At 43.7% G+C, this 19792-nt stretch overlaps 1 protein-coding gene across 2 annotated transcripts in view; it reads left to right on the top strand.

The window, feature by feature from the left end:
• rbpjl (recombination signal binding protein for immunoglobulin kappa J region-like) overlaps positions 1 to 12079 on the top strand; it is a 46989-nt gene extending 34910 nt beyond the window's left edge. For both annotated transcript variants that reach the window (XM_036002067.1, XM_031300271.2), the window contains exons 10-13: positions 2576 to 2716; positions 2927 to 3082; positions 5070 to 5173; positions 11576 to 12079. In XM_036002067.1, the coding sequence (XP_035857960.1) occupies positions 2576 to 2716; positions 2927 to 3082; positions 5070 to 5173; positions 11576 to 11879 (705 nt within the window). In that variant the 3' untranslated portion in view covers positions 11880 to 12079. The remainder of the gene's footprint in view (positions 1 to 2575; positions 2717 to 2926; positions 3083 to 5069; positions 5174 to 11575) is intronic.
• Positions 12080 to 19792: the final 7713 nt, after the last annotated feature.

Here is a 19792-nt window from a genome sequence, read left to right on the forward strand (position 1 = left end):
ACGATAACTTCATCACAGTTTGAATTATTTGTTTTTCAAGCTTTGTCATATTTCCCTCAATAGCCGTCAGAGTTCAGTTTTGTCTGCCTAACCCAGCGCTCATTATACACACATGAGATTCTACTAAGTATACAATAAATGTGTAGCCTGGATGCCAGCCGAACTTAGCCCCGCCCACAACATTTGAGGTCGGGAAGTTCGGTCTGGACTTGATCCGTTGTGGAGCAACTATGCTCGAACCAGAGCTGTTCGGACCAATCAAATTGTCAGAGTGGGCTTTATACGATGATGGACAGATGATCAACAGTAACGTAATCAACCACGTCACCAAAGAACGCTTGGGTTGAATTTGTTTACAAGATGTGTAGATTCCGCCATCGCGTCTGTTATAGAAGATATCGACAGCGCATCTATCTATAAAATGCAGGAAGCTCTGTCTGTCTATGTGGGTGTTATGCGCATATTTCTTGAAGAGAGTTAGTCCGATGGATTTCAAACTTGACAGGTGTCTTGCTACGGGCACGAGTGCAGTGCCAAGTTTGACGTTGTTTGGATTAGAAATACAAAAGATATTGTTAAATATATAGGTAAAAGAAGCACACATTGGCTTTTGCCGCTCTAGCCGCTGGCCATTCCCCCTCTCACCCTGAGGACCAGAGAGCAGCGAAGTTTTGGCAGCTTAAATGTGATATACACCTCAGACCCACAAAAATGTGCAAAGTTGCACTACTTTGGACTGTCTTTGACTTTGAATAAACAAACTAAATCTCGGAGATTATTCCTTCAGAGCGCTGTGCAATGTGAGAAAATCTCAGAGTTGAACTGGGCAGATACATCAGTTTTCATCATACTCACCCTGGGTCGGGTTAATTAAGTCGCCAAAATGCCCCCGTGAATCAAATCCCCTACTTCACCGTTAACCACCAAACCACTAAACCTGTATGGAAATGAACACCTCTGCTGAAATGTTAAATTCGTTAACGATCATACGACATGAGACAACGTCTCTCTCTCTCTCTCTCTCTCTCTCTCTCTCTCTCTCTCTCCGCGCACACAAACGGTCCGGTTCTGGTGGTTGATGAACGCAGATAGGTGATGATTAGCTCTCATAATGGGCCAGTTGGGTAGCGCACTGCCATGAGTCCATGAGGCTAATGTCTGATTAGTACTCCACATTTTCATTGTGATATTTTGTGATTACATTCTGAATCTGCCCCGTTCTCTGTCAGGTAAATATAGTAGTACAATGTCTTCCTCTGATGTAGACGTAGCCTACACTGTAAGCCAGTAGCATAGGCTATACAGTGGAGTTGCATATTAAGTGATTTGGGGTCTTTCTGTAAGTCATTTTGGGGTACAATTTGGTTTTGAAGAATTGTACAAGCAGCAATACCACAGGCCAAGCAATCGACCGTTCCAAACAGGTACATTTTCAATGGGCACTGCACTAGTTCATTTTAAAAGAGGAACAGAGAACCGCGATCACGTGTGTGTGTGTGTGTGTGTGTGTGTGTGTGTGTGTGCGTGTGTGCGTGTGCGTGTGTGTGTGTGTGCACGCTCAGTTCCTCTTGTCCTCTCACTCATTGCCACACCCGTCCGCACGAAATGGAAACTGCCGCTTCTGCCTTTGCTCTGTCAAAGCCTGCCTTTGACTTGCAGCTTCTGTGGCGTCTCACATTGCTCTGATTGGTTGTAGGTCTATCCAATTGAGTGCAGAGGCATTTTCTAACCTGGTTTGGTTGAAACACGCCCCATAATCACAGCCCAATGGAGCAGTATCAGACTCATATTCTGACTAACCCTAGGAATCAATAAATGTGATTCGTAATTATGTCTTTTTATGTATGTTTCTCAGAAGGAAGATGCCCTCCTCGTGATCTGTTATCAGCTTTCTTACAGAAGCAAATTATTTTTCTCCAGAGTTGCAAAGTCACAAGTCACAAATATAAAGCAGCTAAATAAATATAAGATTATACAGGACTTTACTCTTTTGATTCCTACCAGAGACCTTTGTTGCTTGTCATTCTCTCATCTCTCTCTCTCCCTCCCCTCATTTTCGGTTTGTCTTTATACCATCAGCTGTCCAATAAAAAGGCAAAAATGCCATCAGCCCAAACATACCTACAGTGTGGGTGTGTCAGTCTTGACTGAAATGTCTCAACAACTGTTTGTTGTTTGTACATATAGTCACTGTCCACAGAGGATGAATCTTATTGGCTTTTATCGTATTTATTATATGTGTGACAAATCTAAGAGCTCCTTGTTTCATCACAATATCATCTTGAGTATACAGAGGACATTATATTTCCTGAAGTCCTGAAAACATTCCTGAGATTTTTGATGGAGTCAAGTTGACTAACCGGTCGTTTTGGTCTTTAGTCGATTAGTCATTTTTTTAATTCTTTTTCAGTGCAGTTATTGACTAATTTTCAAGAAACGTCTGAGCACATCTCTGGTAAACACAAGATCTAAAGTGGTGCTTTTTGCATGATTCTTTGTGGAGAAACTCCGTTACACAGATCTCTGTTGATTTAATCACGTTTGATTATTGATCTCGTCTCGTTCGTGTCTGCAGGTGATCCGTAAGGTCAACAAGCAGCACGCCATCTTGGACGTGGACGAGCCGGTCTCTCAGCTCCACAAATGCGCCTTCCAGTTCCGAGATGATCCACAGTCCTACCTGTGTTTATCCAACGACACCATCATACAGCACCGGGTCAGACTCCCCCACTCGCCCCCTCTTTCTGTTCTTTCTGTCCCCTCTTTATCTTCACTCCCTCCTTCTCTGTCTTCCTCTGCCCTCTCTCACTCTTACCTTTTCTGTTTTTCCTCTCCCAACAAATCTTCCATCCTTACCTTCCCTTCCCTCTCTTCCTCCCTCTGTTTCTTCCTTCCCTTCCCTTCCCTTCCCTTCCCTTCCCTTCAGGCCCCGTCCAGCGGCAGAGACCCGGGCAGAGTGGTGCTGAACGACGGGTCCTGCTGGACCATCATCGGAGTGGAAGCAGTGGAATTCACCTTTAATCAGGGTCCCGCCTGCATCCAGACACCAGTTACTCCTTTTCCTGTTATGACCGGGTTAGAGGTGAGTTGGAGGGGTACCAGGACTTAGACCAGAGGTCTGCAACCGGCAAACCCTCTCCAGTGGCTATAGCTTTGAAAAAAATAATGTGGAAGTAAATAACGGATATTCTTACATAATCAATGTACATAGCATTTAAAGGTCCAATGTGTGGGAATTTCTCCCATCTAGTGTTGAGATCTATATATCGCAATCAACTCTCTCACGCCACGCAGTTCAAAGTGCGTATTACAGCTACGGTAGCCTTCACGCTTCAAAAAGCCGGTGTCTTGCTCTTTTCAATATCTTTTTTCTTTTTCTGGGTGAAGAAGAAGACTCCTGTTACTGAAATTTGGATTTTGAATACGTGTGGTCCTCCATGTTTCCTTCTTCAAACTTGCCGGGGCCGGGAAGCTACGATACCCATTAGCAGCATTAGCAGCATTAGCAGCACCTGTGACTTTATCATGTGACAGCAAAAACGCGAAAGGCGGAGCAGTATGTCCTGTATATGTAACGTATTTGAAGATGGCGCATGAATATGGAGCGTCTTCCCCAGTTCCTGCAAACGCAAATGTAAAATTTTAAGCCATTGGAATTGATGGTGGTGGTAATTCATGAAATAGGACAAGTTTGTAAATGGGCAACACAGATTTTGAGAATGAACAACTAAAAACGTTACACGCTGGACCTTTAATTTCACTAAATTGTGTGTCTACGTACCTCTACGGCCTGGCACCTTATATTCTACAGTTTGCCCCTCTCTGCAAAGATGAGTGTGCTATCTTAGTGTAGAGGATCTTTGATATAGCTATGAAAAGTAAAGCACTGTTATTTGTATGTGTTCCACGTATTGATTGCTGTGACTGCCGCGTTATAAGAGCGATGTTGGCCGTGTAGAGAGGAGGTTGGGGTGGAGGTTTGGATCATAAAACACAGGGCTTCCAGAGTTCGCTTCCCGGGGAAAATACAAGACTTTCAGCCAGGAAACGTGTATTTGTGTCCCGGGAGTGTTTTAATCTAAACCATGATATTTTCCCTAAACTTAAAGGTGCTCTAAGCGATGTGACGCGTTTTTTAGGCTACATCATTTTTTGTGACATACAGCAAACATCTACTCACTATCCGCTAGCTGCCTGTCCCCTGAACACACTGTAAAAAAACACGGTCTCTGTAGACAGCCCAGGCTCCACAAACAGCAACAAAAACAAACTGCGCCAACCTGCGCAGGAAACATAACAAACAGTGTTCCAGCCAATAACCTACAAGAAGAATTTGGGGATGGGGGTTGGGGGGTTAGTGCCATGGATGTATTAGTGCGCGGAAGGGAAGGGGAGGGGACGGGATGAGAAGGAGGGAGGGGCGAGCTAGCCTCGTTTTGTTTGACAATACTTCGAAGGTCAACAAGAAGTAATGTCACCCAACATCGCTTAGATCAACTTTAACTAACGGTTTTGGTGCCTAAACGTAACTGTTGTCGCCGCATGACGCTCACTTGGCTAAACTCAACTAGTGACCGGCCGGCTGTCGCCTAATTTTGTGTGATATCATATGAATTGGTGTGCATAAATCTTTGTACCATATTGACGAAACCGTTGATGAGAATGCGTTAAAAGTCGATTAAATAGACTGTGTACCTTCATTATAGGGCTCAAATATGTTTTGCGGCTCTAAAAAGATTCCAAAAATGCTGAAAATGGCTCTTTTCATCATCAAACATAGCAAGATTAATGCGCTGCTCCACACAGATTTGTATTAATTCAAGCACAAAAAAATCATCCTCCAAAGACTGACATACAGTAGATAATCTGTCACCATCATTACCTTTAGCTCTTCAATCAAAGGTACTTCATCACCATGTGGTAATGTGAACAGTTGAAAAGCAAAACGAACGTGTGTGTGTGTGTGTGTGTGTGTGTGTGTGTGTGTGTGTGTGTTTGTGCGTGCGTGCGTGCGTGCGTGCGTGCGTGCGTGTGTGTGTGCGTGCGTGCGTGTGCGTGTGTTCCTGCAGGTGAATGGTGGAGGACACGTTGCCATGTTGGAGATCCAGGGAGACAACCTCAGCCCTCATCTCAAAGTGTGGTTCGGAAACAACGAGGCTGAGACAATGTTCAAGTGAGTTAACAGGAGACAGAAAGACAGCGTGTGAGAGGAGATTTATTCAGTTGAGCAGATGGTAAGAAGTGACCATAAGAGGAGATGAAGGGTGTTACCAGCCAGCTTGGGGGGGAAAGGGACACAACACAGAACCAGGTGGTTTTGATATATTAAAGATATTTATTAACAGAAAGAGTTTTTAAAAAATTTACAAACTCAGGAGCACCTCAATTTGAGCATGTGCAAGTGACGTGTAACAAAGATTTAACACAGATTTCAACAAAACATTACCAGAGTCACGTTGGCTGTTAAAGTGGAATCCCAGCTGCAGCGAGTGACAATCTGACACCATATTGTAACCACAGGTAAGCTTGATTGCTCCTTCTGGATTGGAGGGCGAGGCAGGGTGCAGGAGAAGAGTAGAAGAGACTCTAGAAGTGATGAGGGGGAGACAGGGGCTGTGTCTCAAACCGCCTACTTGCACACTTCAAACACTTAGTTTTAAGTATATAGTGTAGATAACACACTCAGTGTGGAACGATGGAACCTACTCGCACTAAACGGCCGCCATCTTGACTACAAAGTGGAAGGGGAGGGACCAGGGACGTCGGCAAGTTTATATTGCAAGCTCCACGCCCTTGACCGGCAGCTGATTGGACGAACGCGTCACGTGGGTCTGGCTGCTCCCGAATTTCAAAACCTCCCATAATGGCGGCTCGTTCGGAATACGATCTCGTATTTTACGAAAATAGTTCACCAAAACGTGTTTCTGAAAACATTTTAAGCGAGAAATAGGCCATGCAGTTGCAGAATCTGTCTGTTTTTTTGATCGACAAAGGACAGTTTAAAAGATTTTCGTCAGGTTTTGAGAGGTAGTGAGCCGAGCGACCGCTCCTCATTTGCATACAGGAAAGCCCGTATTTTTGGCGGGCTGGAAAATAGCGTTCACATGTGTTGCGTTCGTCGCGTTCGTCACTCTCATCCCGCTCGTCATTTCCGGTAAATGTTTTAACATAAGTGTTCCTGTTGGGAAAATACTAACTATGGAAAGTGGGCACTACGGCAGTAAGTGGTCAGTGCACATTAGCAGTGTACTGACGGAAATATGCGGAATGAGACACAGCCAGGGTCATACGGAGCTAACGGAGCTTTTATGACGTATAGCAACAGATACAAATCTCATCAATCATCAAACAGCCCCTGATAGGATTCATTTGGGAACTGTATGTGTGTTTCTGGTTTTCACGTGTCTGTAAACATGACTTCTTCTGAAGAAACTCCCCCAGAAACCAAACATGAGCGAAAGAAATCTAAACTGGTCTATTAACAAGCGTGCAGTACAGTATTACCTGCAGACACTCGGGCCAACAGTTATCATTATACTTTTATTGGTAGTCTGTTGTCTGCTTGCTTTTTATAGCTGGTGGAAAATACTTTGCTGGGGAAAATACTTTGTGTCCGACTATTTAACACGTCTCGCTCCAGATCTGACAGAAGATGATGATTCTTTAGATGAACAAAAACCTGTAGTTGTTTAAAAATAAACTGGAGAAATATTATATGCATTTTTTTTTGTCTATTTGAGTTCAAAGTGTCATCAAAGTCATGGAAGAAGTACTCAAATTATTTAAGGAAGTCATGTAAATAATACTCCATGATGAGTAAAAGTCCTTCGTTTAATATCCTACTTAAGTACAAGTGAGTTTTCTTGCTGTGTACTGAATGGAATTTGCTGTTTTAACCCGTGTATGACAGCGACTGCATGAGTAGCTTCTGTGTAGGTGGATTTTTGCTTTCACAATCAGTTTAGGGGCCCCACTTCTTGTATTTATGACTGTTTCGTGCCGTTTGCTCTCATGCTGCTTTACCACAGAGGCTCCAGGTGTAGAGCGCAGCAGCACCGAGGGCAAATTAAAGTTTTTGTCTTTTTTTAAGTGAGACCGCTCACGTCTGTGAAGCTGGCTGCTCATAAACGTTTGTTTTATGACAAATTAAGTGGCACCTCCACACCAAATATTATGTAACCAAGCAGGTTGAACCCAAATTATATTTCATTTGACCCAGAATGTGAAAGCAGTTATTTTGTTTGTTGAGGAATTTCAATAAAGAACAGCAGACCTGCAGCATGTCGTCCTGCAGAGATCTGTGGTTTTAGGAAAAGACGTCTGGCTTTCAGTTAGGGATGACCTCTCCAATAAGTTTAAATGTATAACTCACAAAATATAACAATATGTCACAGATGTCCACTCATTCGGAAAGGGAAAGGCGCTTAGCTTAGCAGAAAGACTGCTAACGGGGAAACAGCTATCCCGGCTCTGTCCAAACGTTGTAAAATCTGCCTTTCAGCCTGTCTGAAGTTCTCTGATTAACACATTCTATCTTGTTTGTTTAATCCGAACTATAGCCATTTGTAAAAAGCTAGCTTTCAACCTCGTTTCCAGTCTTCATGGCAAGCTAAGTCCCCAGACGGTCCAGCCAAAACGCAGGTCTTTCCATCCATTTTGAATGGTGGTAGTGCGTTTATAGTAGTGCGTTCCCACAGCCCTATGTTCCCATATTTCTAGGACATTTTCAAAATTAGGTCTTGTGTTCCTACATTTCCCTTCAATTTAAGACCTATCCTCCCACAACATTTTTTAGGGTTAGGGGGATAAAATCTGATTTTTGAAAAAGGAAATGTGGGAACATAGGGCCTAATTTTAAGAAAAATCTTAGAAATGTGGGAACATAGGGCTGTGGGAACATAGGCATGCTCCCGTTTATACTGTGGCGGTGGATGCCGCAGAGGGGAGCCAAAAAAAAAAAAAAAAACAGTAACCCATTCAAATGTTTAAGCGTCTTCATTCTGTTTCAAAAAGTTTTATTATGGCTTTGTTTAGAGACTCAATCTCCTCATTTGTTTGGGACTCTGGACATTGTTGGGGAAAGAAGGTGGGCAGTTTTCCCAAACAAGTTTGACAAAAAATATTCTCCACAGTTATGACATTCAACTTACTGAACTTTCCTACTGACTACTTACCTGCATTCATCCGTTTAAGAGTCTGAGCCAAGCCTGGACCTGAGAAGCATAAAGGGGCTTATGTTATATTCAAAAGTCACCTGGAGAAACTCAGCTCGGCTTCCAGGGAACAATCCTCTCTCTAACTCTTGTGCGGGGGGTCTGTAAGTTACCGGAGGGCCGCGGCAGCAGCTTGACATTCAGGCGTCTCTTATGACGCATCCCGGATCAAAACAACCTCTCTGACGTCAGAGTCCACCTCAGACCCCACACCTAAAGTGCTGAGGCATCGTAAGTCAGGGTCTCTGGCTAGGAGCGGCTCGCCACCAGCTTCTGCAAATATACCTCCCGTCAGCAGCAGCTCGGCAGCGTAGAGGAAAGCCGTATTTATTTAACACAGTCATCCACAATGTGCTGTTTGTACGAGGAGCTGCAGCAAATTAGGAACACGATCCTCCGCTGCCATGCGAGCCAGAGGTGTAGTGTCGGTTTAAATGAAATACCTATACACATGTATATATAAAGAGCATTCAAGATTTCTGCTGCTCGTGTTTCATATCAACCACAGAACTACATGTATGTTTAGTCTGTGACATAACCATCTAATTATTTACTTCCTTAGTTTATTTTTCATTTATTTTCCTTAGTTGTTATTGTTGCTCCTCAGGTTTGAAACAAATCTCCTGAAAAGTCAACAGAAGTGCAGATTAAAAGACCAAAATCAATTGTCAACTGGCGCACGCTTTCTAACTTGCAAAGAAAAGTTGAATAGCTGGCAACATTTTCTGTACTAGATGAAGGTCTAGTTAGACAGTGTGCTGTGTTTCTTTGCAACTTTTGATCTACTCGTCCCCCACCGGTCTCATGTTATAGATGTGCAAAGTACTTTTCTGTTCTGATGTCCACATTGTTAAACATTGTCTCGTCTGTTTGTTTAAAAAAAACAAAAAAAACGTATTTTTGCTGCTGAGCTGGTAGTGAACGGAAGCCTGATGTGGTCATACTCAGATTATAGTCAGAGTATGAGTCTGATACTGCTCCACTGGGCTGTGATTATGGGGTGTGTTTCAACCGAACCAGGAAAGAAAACACCTCTGCACTCAATTGGATAGACCTACAACCAATCAGAGCAACAGATAGACCTACAACCAATCAGAGCAACGGAGCATGTGACGTATGTTGAGCGACGCATAGTTGTCAACAGTGTTGGGGAAGTTCCTTTTAAAAAGTAGTGTTTGCTTGTTACTCGTTACTTCTTAAAAAAGTAATCTGTTACTTTACTTAGTTACCCCCTGTGGTGTCTTAAATAGTAATGCTGTGATGCTGTATGAAGAGGAATCCGCCGACACTGTTCTTGATTATAAAAAGGTTTATTACAAGCAAAGATTCAGCATCAATTTTACAAACTCCTGCAGAGAGCTTGGAGAACGACCAACCCAAATTCTTCCAAAAAGTCGCTCCGCCTTTTCTTTGTGTGAACAACGTATATATCCTATGCATTGTATCAACATAGGACGTGATATGTTCTCAGTAAATGTAGAGTAAAGTTCATAGGACTCCTTATACCAAACCTTTAAGCAAAGTTTATAGAAAGTTATAGAATGGTCATATACTACACCCCTATGGAAAGTAACTTTTTACTTTACTCGTTACTTTTACGTTACTTTTAAAAGCAGGGGTCGCTGGCAGAGACTGAAGTTAATTATACAAAAACTATCTTTGACCATAAAGCCAGTCTCTGGTTTATCAGTGAAGTGTCTGAACTACACTGCAGACTGGATTCTCTGCTCACAGAGTGACGGCTGATTCATTCATTCATTATCAGCGCGGGTTGAATGCACATCAGCAGGTCACCGGCGTTACACGGTGTTAGTGCATGTACCGGTCGCGCAGCCACGATGGTCCGTGCATTGTCATAGACACATTTCTTTCTTTCTTTTCTGGAAATCCTTGCGTGTCCGTGCAACCGACACAAGTTCACAGCGGTCCGCTGCATGTATCCACCGCATCCATCTGTGAGGTTGTCAGTTTTGTGTCTGCCTGGCTCAGAGCACCATCTAGCAATAAGCCATGAAGCTTAAAACGCTCTCAAAAGTTAGCTTTGGCTGCTCTCGCTTGCCATGATTACTTTGCTACCAGCCTCTGTCACGTCCCGTGTGGAGCTTGTGAGCGCGCAGCAGACAAGACAGTGTCGCTGTCAAATCTGTCCCTGGGAAAAGTAACGTTGCGCCGAATTGAAAAAGGAACTACGTTTCGTTACCAAATTTTCAGTAGTAGCGCGTTACACTACTTTTTACCCGAAAAAGTAGTTACATTACTGTAACGCGTTACTTTGTTACTTTGTAACGCGTTACACCCAACACTCATGTCAACAGAACTCAACTGCACGCATGCGCTGTCGATATCTTCTAAAACAGACGCGATGGCGGAATCTAGACATCTCAATTCTCCAGCGGCAGCCATCTTTGTTGTAAACAAATTCAAACCACTCACTCTTTGGTGACGTGGTTGATTACGTTACTGTTGATCATCTGTCCATCATTGTATGAAGCCTGCCCTGACAATTTGATTGGTCCAAACAGCTCTGGTTCGGGTGTAGTTGCTCCACAACGGATCAAGTTCAGACCGAACTTCCCGACCTCAAATGTTATAAATAAAATGAAAGACATAAAACTCTCTTGCGCTGCAGTCAGGTGATGATTCTATGAAATATATTGATTAGCGTAGTTTTTATAACCGTACTTACTTGATTTGGAACATTTTTGTTTACCGTTTCCCCTGGTTTTAAAGTCGTAGCCACCAGTTTCAGCCCTGGAACAGCCAGTGAGTGTGTTGAGTCAGGCCCATATGAAGTGGTCTAGGCTTTGAGGCAAATTGAACATAGCGGCCAAAACGGTTGAATTACACCTCCCGGCCCGTCACGTGATGCCCTCGGGCTCAAAGAGACTTTTTCACATAGACTTACATGGAGAAAGAGACGTCTGTAATAATGCCACAAGCCCCGCGAAATGACTAGTTTCACTATAAGACTTTGATCCATTTGGTCAAATAACATTTGGAAAGTCTAGAAGAGCCACACAATTAAATCATTTATAGATGGTAGAGGTCTCTAGTGCGCCTGCTTTATGGGCTGCATAGTGCGGAAGCAGCAGCGATTATCCGAGTAATTTTTGGCTCCATGGTGGCTTCAAACGCCACTAAGCAACTCTCATAGGAATGAACAGGGCTCCACCTCGATCACTGTATCCAGTTCTTATTATACATCCATGGCATTGAAGTGAAAAATAGGAAATACTTCAACTGTAGGACGGTGATGGCTGCCATTGTAACATGTACTTTATCCGGTTGAAATTGAAGGATCTGTTTTCCAGGTCGACCCAGCACCACCACATTTTATTACATCTTGTTTTTTTTCCTCCCAGGTCTCCCAAATCTCTGCTCTGCGTCGTCCCCGACGTCTCCGCGTTCAGTGACGGCTGGCGCTGTCTGCGACGCATCATCACCGTCCCTCTGTGTCTCATCCGATCGGACGGCCTGATCTATCGCACGTCCTTCAGTTTCACCTACACCCCGGAGCTCCAGCCGCCGCCGCCGTCCATCCGGGGAGCGTCAGGAGGAGGGAAAAGAGAGGGGGGGATGGAGGGGGACGAGCAGGACGACAGCCTGTTAGAGACCATACACCAGGAGTTCACCAGAGCCAACTTCCACCTCTTCATGCAGAGTTAGCTCATTGAGTCCTCAGGTGAATGTTTGGAGCAAAAATCTGATTATAAGCATGAAACTGTTTTGGATCAACACTGTGCAACTTTTGCCCCATGCTGAACTACCGGACTATCAAGGTTTATTTATTGTCTCTGACAGGGTTGCATGAAATTCAGTTGTAGTCCCTTTATGCTACACATTAAAACAAAACAAACAGAACTGTGTTCCTTTTGTGCATATTTTGAAAAATCAGAGCATGTGAGCAAAGTGGAGCTCTTCGCTCCCCCGCTCAAAGCCGCTCCGATCAATATCGCTCCGTGTCTTAGTCTCGCATTGCCAGATCTATCTCCACACGCTGTGGAGTAAGGCCCGGACTCAGCGACTGTGGCTCTGCAAAATATTCCCGGGAAGGAACTTGTTTTGGAGAAAGCAAAGCCTGAAATCCCTTGTGTGAGCCACACGGAAATGTACTTCCGTTGAGCCAGACTTCTCCGAGCTCAACTAAGATTTCACTCCGCTACTACTCAAATCGCTCACCACTCGCTCCAAATAAAAGAAAAAAAGCTGTGTTGATTGTTTATCAGATGAATGGCGCCCATCCTCCCTTCACGCCAAGAGCTCGGATACAGAGATGGGCTCGGGCATGCTTCAAACTAATGGTGTGAATTAGACTGGAGCCAAATTGGAGCGGGTTGGAGCAGGAGATTAGGCACAGACGCTCAAACATTATAAAAATCGTCTCCATCCAAAATCCTCAAGCTTCCCGCTTGTTCGCTCTCTGCTCCAATAAACCCTATAAAGAGTTGTAGAGAGCTATAGTGTGATCAAGAATGTGGTTTCTGGAGAATGGACACGCGAGCTGAAGGCCGAGTGTTGTGAGAGAAAGCAGCAGCTTCCCATTTTATCCTCTGAGAAACAGCAGTCAACTCAATATTCTGTGAAATGATTGTGTGTCTGTGTGTGTGTGTGTGTGTGTGTGTGTGTGTGTGTGTGTGTGTGTGTGTGTGTGTGTGTGTGTGTGTGTGTGTGTCTGTGTGTGTGTGTGTTACAGCCTCTGTAACTGTTATATGTGTTTAGCGGTGAAACAGCAGCACGAGTTTCTCCCGGAGGATCCCTCTGAATGTTTTCAATCACTTTACCATCCAAACTTTGGTGAGTGATGTAAGAACTATTAAAAGAAAAAGATTCTCTGCAAAGTTTGTGAAGTTAAGAGAGAATCCGAACGAGAATCCGATACGAGCAAACCTCACTCAAGAAAGTACGATAAGTTTAGGATAAGAATTTTTAAAATGCTGTCGCATGAGGCCCAATATACAGTATATTTCAGTAGTTTATCATCAGATCAGGAAACTGATAAACGTGTGCAGAACCAAAATCTTTCCCAGTACAGAGCTGCTAGAGCTTTGTGTCAGGAACAAGGAGGTTCATTGTATTCTGTTTTGTGCTGCTTGTGATCTTCTTCTGTACACGTTTATTAAACCGAAGGCCGCAGAGCACAGTGATGACAGAAATCCTTTGGCTCACGTCCAACACGTCCACGCCTGACTCACATTTTGAACCTTAAAGCTCTCCTCCTTCTTCTGTTAATCCAATTATTAAAGTGTCTGGAAGCAGCGAAACTCTACAAACCAACAAATCCGACACCACCCGACTTTGTTCCACACTTTGTTCCCACTGTACGTTTGATCTTTGGGAAGTTGAGTTAAGAGTAATGAAGTTTGTGTGCTTCTTTTGTTCCAAACAAGTGAAGCAGGAGATAATCACACAAGCATGACGGGGCCTCCCACGTGGCCATGTTGCTCGACAGTAAACCCAAAATTTCATTCTCTTTTCATCTGGATACATTCTCAATAACCGTTTATTATCAGATCAGACAGTATGTGAGGAAATCCTCTCTTCTTTTCAGAGTAATTAGTGAGAAACACAGACTAAGATTATCAGATTTCTTTCTGTCGACATGACAGTGTTTATATAAAGTTTGTAATCCCATCGCAGAGATATTCTCTGAGAGCAAACTAAGCGCTCACTCCACCTCTTCCTTAAGAGCACCAGGCCGATATGAAGTGAATGACCTGAGATGAACTCGGCAACAAAACTGATGTGTGAGCAACTTTAACTGGTGCCATCTTTGAACGCAAATACTGCACCAACATAGATCAGTGTTTTTATTGCATTCCTATTGTTTTCCTAACCCTAAGTAAATTATTTGCCTAAACTTAACTAGTTTTTTTTCACAACCTTAAAGATGCAGTAGGTAAGACTTATAAAACTAACTTTCTGTCATATTTGCTGAAACTGACCCTATGTTCCAGTAGAACTACATGAAGCTGGTAATTTAAAAAGAAATCCGGCATCTTTTGCACCACCTACAGCCTGTAGTGTGATTTGCAAAAATCCACAGCTCCCTGTTCAGATGCACCAATCATGGCCAGAGGGGGTGTCTAACATTCATTCTCCCTTGTGGGGGGAGGGGCTTAGGAGACCATTTGGGCTTTAGCAGAAAGGGGGGGAGGGACTGAAAAGTTGTCAATGTTCAAATTATTTGGCTAAGTCCTGGATCTTCACAATCCTACCTACAGCACCTTTAAATGCGTGTTTAAAACTGTAACTTGTTTCTTTTAATAGAACGGTCACATGGTTAAAATTTCCACCTCGGTCACATGTTTAAAATGGCCACTGTGCGGCTGTAAATAGTCTTTTTGACTAAGATTTATTCTGTCGTTCAGAGAAGAGGAAGTGTTGGAACATCAGGCTCCATGGTGTTTTAAGCCCCCAACGTCGACTTCAAGGCAGCGCTACGACCGTCAACTTCAAAGCACTTAACCATTGCCTAATCCTAGTGCCTTCCAGGCAGCACTGCCTGGAAGACGACGTTGGGGGCTTAAAACACTGAACATCAGCTATGGCGGTTGAGCCTTAGCTACTTAGTCCGTATGGGACTTGAACCAGCAACCCTCCGGTTCCCAACCCAACTCCCTATGGACTGAGATACTGCCACCCCCAAAAAGACTGATTATTTACACCCTTTCAACATCTATCTGTGTCTCAAACCGCCTGAATGGTTTCAACAATCCACCTCAGTTTCCCAAAACTCTTTCTGAACTTAGGATTTAATTACTGTAAGAGTATCTGCAAGGTTCCTTCTAATTTTGGACTGAAACAACAAGACATTGATCCCATTTGGGGTCCTGGCCCAAACTTTAGGCCTTAGTGCCCAACACATGTACAGTAGCTTGTCCGTCACGCAGCCGCCCAGACGGCAAGACGCCATGAGGCAGCCTATACGGAGGCCTCCACCTTCCCTCCAAACCTCCCGTGTCTAATATTCGGAGGGGAGCCGAGCGGCATGCGTCTCTCTTCCTGTACTCTTTCTCCCTTCCTCTCCTCCTCCTCTTCCTCGTCATTAGCAAGACAAACATGTGTGAGAGAGGAGGAAGGAGACGGGGAGAAACACAAGACCGTTCGGTCTCAGGGCTCCTAATCTCTATCATGTGGGAGAAACTTCAAACTGAGAGCTTCACGTGTCCAAAACACTGACTCGGCCCGCCACGTTTTCCCTTCCATCCTTCCATCCCTCCTGATGAATGAGAAGCCATATGAAAGGACCCATTCTTAGCTTCTCATCTGCAGGAACACACCTTCATTCTTCCTTCTCCACTGTTACGTAAAGAGTTCAATCACTTTAAACACTCCGCAGTTTAAGGTCATTTTGCGGTTTTGCTTCACGTTGAATATAGTCTCTTTTTGCTACCTAAAAACAGGAAGGACAATCTGTCATCACAACATACATTCTTCATAATCATTTATTGATTGTTTTAAGCAAAATAACAAACAGAAAGACAGCCTTTCTTTGTGCTACATAATGTGTAAAGACAGCGTTGTTTTTTGACCAAAATCTAAGACATCATTTTTATTTATATACTTGATGATGGCGATACTGAAATCTGTATCTTTGACAGTTCTTCTCCCTTTCATTCAGTGTGTTAGGATTTAGGATTTATTGCCATGTTTTCTGTTTGATAAAATATGGTAAAATACATTTCTGGTGTTACTGTAGCAGCTGTTCAGATGTTCATCCAGCACAAGTTTTCTCTCAGCCTGGGTGTATATCACGTTGTCCATAGATTGCCATCTTCTCATATAAACTTCGGACAATGTCTGACAGATCAGGTTGGGACATTGTCACAAGACAGCAGATTGTCCGTGTCAGACGCATTCTCCGTTTGGTTTAGGAGAGGGGTGGCGCCGTTCTTTGAATCCGTCTGATGAGTTCAGCGTCAGCGCTTTCTGACACAAGTTCCTGAATCTCGTCATCTGTTAATGACCCTTCTTCATTACCCTCAGATCACCCTTCCAAACAGTCTTTTTTCTAATCTTAACTAGTCGTTTTGGTGTCTAAACTTAACTGTCATTGCCACATGATAGTCACCTTTTCTCGGCTAAACTTAACCGTGAAGACCACTAAACTTGCTTGCTAAACGGTGAATGTGAACGGAGGGCGTTCACCTTCATTTTGTAGGATATCATATGATTTGTGGTGCATAGGTTTTTGTAAGATATCATACAAACTTATTCATGAGAACGCTTTGTTTTCGTTTCTTTTTTTAAGTAAAACAAGTAGTAAAGGTGAACGTTTGTGTCTGACTGCTCACAAAATGAAATAGCTTGATAGAAATGTTCCGTTGCCGTTGTTGGGACTCAAATCAGCAGACTGATATCATGAAGTGGCGTATGTATGTGTTATGAAGACGCACACTCACTTTTTAGCGTGTTTATCAACGCCGTTTGGCCTCCATTGACTAACATTACCTTGCGATTGCGTGTGAATTGACACCGTAGTGAGTAGTATGAAAGGGAGGTGTCGGGAGAGGTTAGTTGGGGTGGAGGATGGGTAAAACACAGGACTTTCACCCAGGAGAGCGGGTATAGTGTCCTGCGTGTGATATATCCTTTCCACTTTTGTTGTTTTGCTAAACCCAACCCAGTTCTTCTTTTCCTAAACCCAACTCGCGTGTGATGTTTCCTAAAACCAACCGTAGCCTCACGATAACACGCCACGTGGCTTCAGAAAGTGGCGTGTATGTTTACGCTGTGACGTTGCAGACTGCCGTCCGCTGTACACAGCGTAGACATACTTATATATTCCCATCGTCTTCCCCGAATCCTGCTTTGTTCCAGGACATGACTACCAAACACCATAGCTCAAAATGCGTACAGATAACACAAAAAGTGGAAAGCGGCGTGTATGTTTACGCAAAGTCATGATGTCATGTTGAAATCAGAAAGGAGGAAATCACAGAGAGTCCTTTTATGGCTGAAGTTTAGAGTAGAGGTGAAGGGGTTAAGGTCAGGATTAGGTTTAGCATTAAAAATAAGATTGGGGGTTAAACTGAGTGTTGTGTTTAATGTAAGAGGGAAATTGGATTGGAATCAAGTTTTAAATCCTCCCAGGGAGAACGTGGGTGCGTGGGTGCGTGCGTGCGTGCGTGCGTGTATTCTGTGTGCGTGTGTACAGGAGCAGTATTATGCCGGGGCCCTCGGCCTCATATCCCTCACAGTGTGGCCGGGGCCCCTCTGTCTCTCTGGGCTCTCTTTGTGTATTACAGTGGGATAAAGGAGCCTACTGTCCAAACCTGCTCTGCTTTACCACAATCCTTTTCCTGAATGTCATCACCTCGACATCACTGTGATGGACAGGCAGCGGGGCGAAGAAAGACAGGAAACATGAGAAAATGCAGACAGGTCCGAAAAAAAAGAGGTAAGCACTGAGAGAGGATATGAAAAGAGAAAGAAAGAAAGAAAGGAGATTGCTGGAAAGATGACTTGAAGATGCTAAATGGAATTGAGAATGTCATGGAAAAAGAGAAGGAAGACAGCAGATGAAAGTTATGTCCAACGAAAAAGGCAGATAAAAGACAAGTGGAGACAACAGATGACAGTCTTTGTCCAGTCATAGATCGGTCCAACATTAAGAAAGGCAGCGGGGGGTAAAGAAAGACAAGAAAACATGAGAAAATGCAGACAGAAGAGGAGAGGATATGAAAAGAGAAAGAAAGAAGGGAGACTGGCTGGAATAAGGATGCAGAAAAAGATTGGAGGATTAGAAATAGATAATTTGGACAAGAGAAGTAAAGGCTGGCAAAGACGAGACGTTACGTTAAAGACAATTTGTTACGTTACAGATGTTACATCAAAAGAATTAAAGACAGGAGAGAAAAGGACTCAGGAGAAAAGTTACGACCAAAGAAAAATGGATAAAGACAGGAGAGAAAAGGGCGAAAGTTACATTACGGAGACAACATATGACACTCTTTGTCCAGCCATAGATGGGTCTGACATTAGGACCCTTTCAGGTTGTCCTCAGAGCGGAGGACGATAGTTCATCAGCGGACATCGTCCTCTGTTGCTCACAGCTGTTCAGCTCCCGGTGCTGACAGGAGCTCTCAGTGAGGAATCTTCCTGTCAGAGCAACTAAAGAAATATGAGCAAGAATGCTAATTGTGAGGAGCTAACGGAGCATGGGAAATATGGGAGGAATGCTAATGATGGTTAATAGAGATTATACCCAGGTGGTGTTTGGTAGTCATGTCCTGGAACAAAGCAGGATTCGGGGAAGACGATGGGAAGATTGTGTAGACACTGACTGCCAGCTTCTTCTTTTTTTTCCCCTCAAAATGATTCTGTGATTGCTTCAGAGGGGTCAGCCCTATGTTCCCACAGCCCAATGGTCCCACATTTCTAAGAAATCGTTTTTCACTGAAAATTAGGCCCTATGTTCCCACATTTCTAAGATTTTTCTTAAAATTAGGCCCTACGTTAGGGTTAGGATTACATTCCATCTGTAGGCCATTGCTACTGGATAATAGGTTGTGTGTAATTGGCCACCAAATTGGGAGAAATGGGGATAAAATCTGATACAAATTTCTGAAAAAGGAAATGTGGGAACATAGGGCCTAATTTTGGAAAATTTTTTTTAGAAATGTGGGAACTGTGGGAACATAGGGCCTAATTTTGAAAAAAATTCAGACACGGGTTTATTCTGTGTTTTAAGCTTCTTCTTAACCTGCAGCACCAATAATTGATTTGTTTTCCACTTGCAACCAGCGTAACAAGCTGTAAACACAACACTGTCTTATCACCTTTTAAAGTTTTTTGCCCACACATGTGTTTTTGTTCTCCTAGTTTCGTCTTGCATTGCCAGACCATACTCCACAGTGCTGTGGAGTAATCATCTCGGGCGGCGCTAAGCTCCAGACGCAGCGACGGTGGATCTGCTAAATAGTCTCAGGAAGGTGGAACATTTGCACCCCACCAAAGAAAACGCCACATACAATATTAAATAAAGTTAACTGTTGACACAATATAGTAACATCAGCTATTTAAATTAGCTGGATACATGGCTAAACCTCATTAGCTCTTACCAGCGTATCGCTGTGTGTACTTCGTCCACAGCAATCCCACCAATCGGTCCCTGTTACGACCGGCTCACAGGCCACAACAAAAGAGGGAGATGCACAGTAACGTAACAATCATAAAGTGACATTTATTAAATAATACTGCAAACAAGAGAAAGATGAGGTGTGATTGTCAGTATCAGTGATGAATGAGGGTGTATGGATGTAATGGAGAATGTGAGGTGCATGTTGTCAGTAGTTAAAGGGAAAAACTAAACAGAGAGAAATCACGCTGGTACGCGGTCGGGGCAATGCGGGCGTCTGGTCTCGGGGCAGGCGGGGTTAAATAGTCTGGGAGGACCGGCCAGGTGATCACAGTCATCTCATTATCTCCTCCGCTACACCTGCAAGTTAACAAGACAAACCACAGTACACATGTACGACAGGCCCAGGGCCGTCACCAGTGTATCGCCGTGTGTACTGCCATCCCACCAATCAGTCCCAAAACGTCCCAGTTATAGAGGAAATGCCGTGAACAAATTC

The sequence above is a fragment of the Sander lucioperca genome, chromosome 6, assembly GCF_008315115.2.
Source record: "Sander lucioperca isolate FBNREF2018 chromosome 6, SLUC_FBN_1.2, whole genome shotgun sequence".
Taxonomy (NCBI): domain Eukaryota; kingdom Metazoa; phylum Chordata; class Actinopteri; order Perciformes; family Percidae; genus Sander; species Sander lucioperca.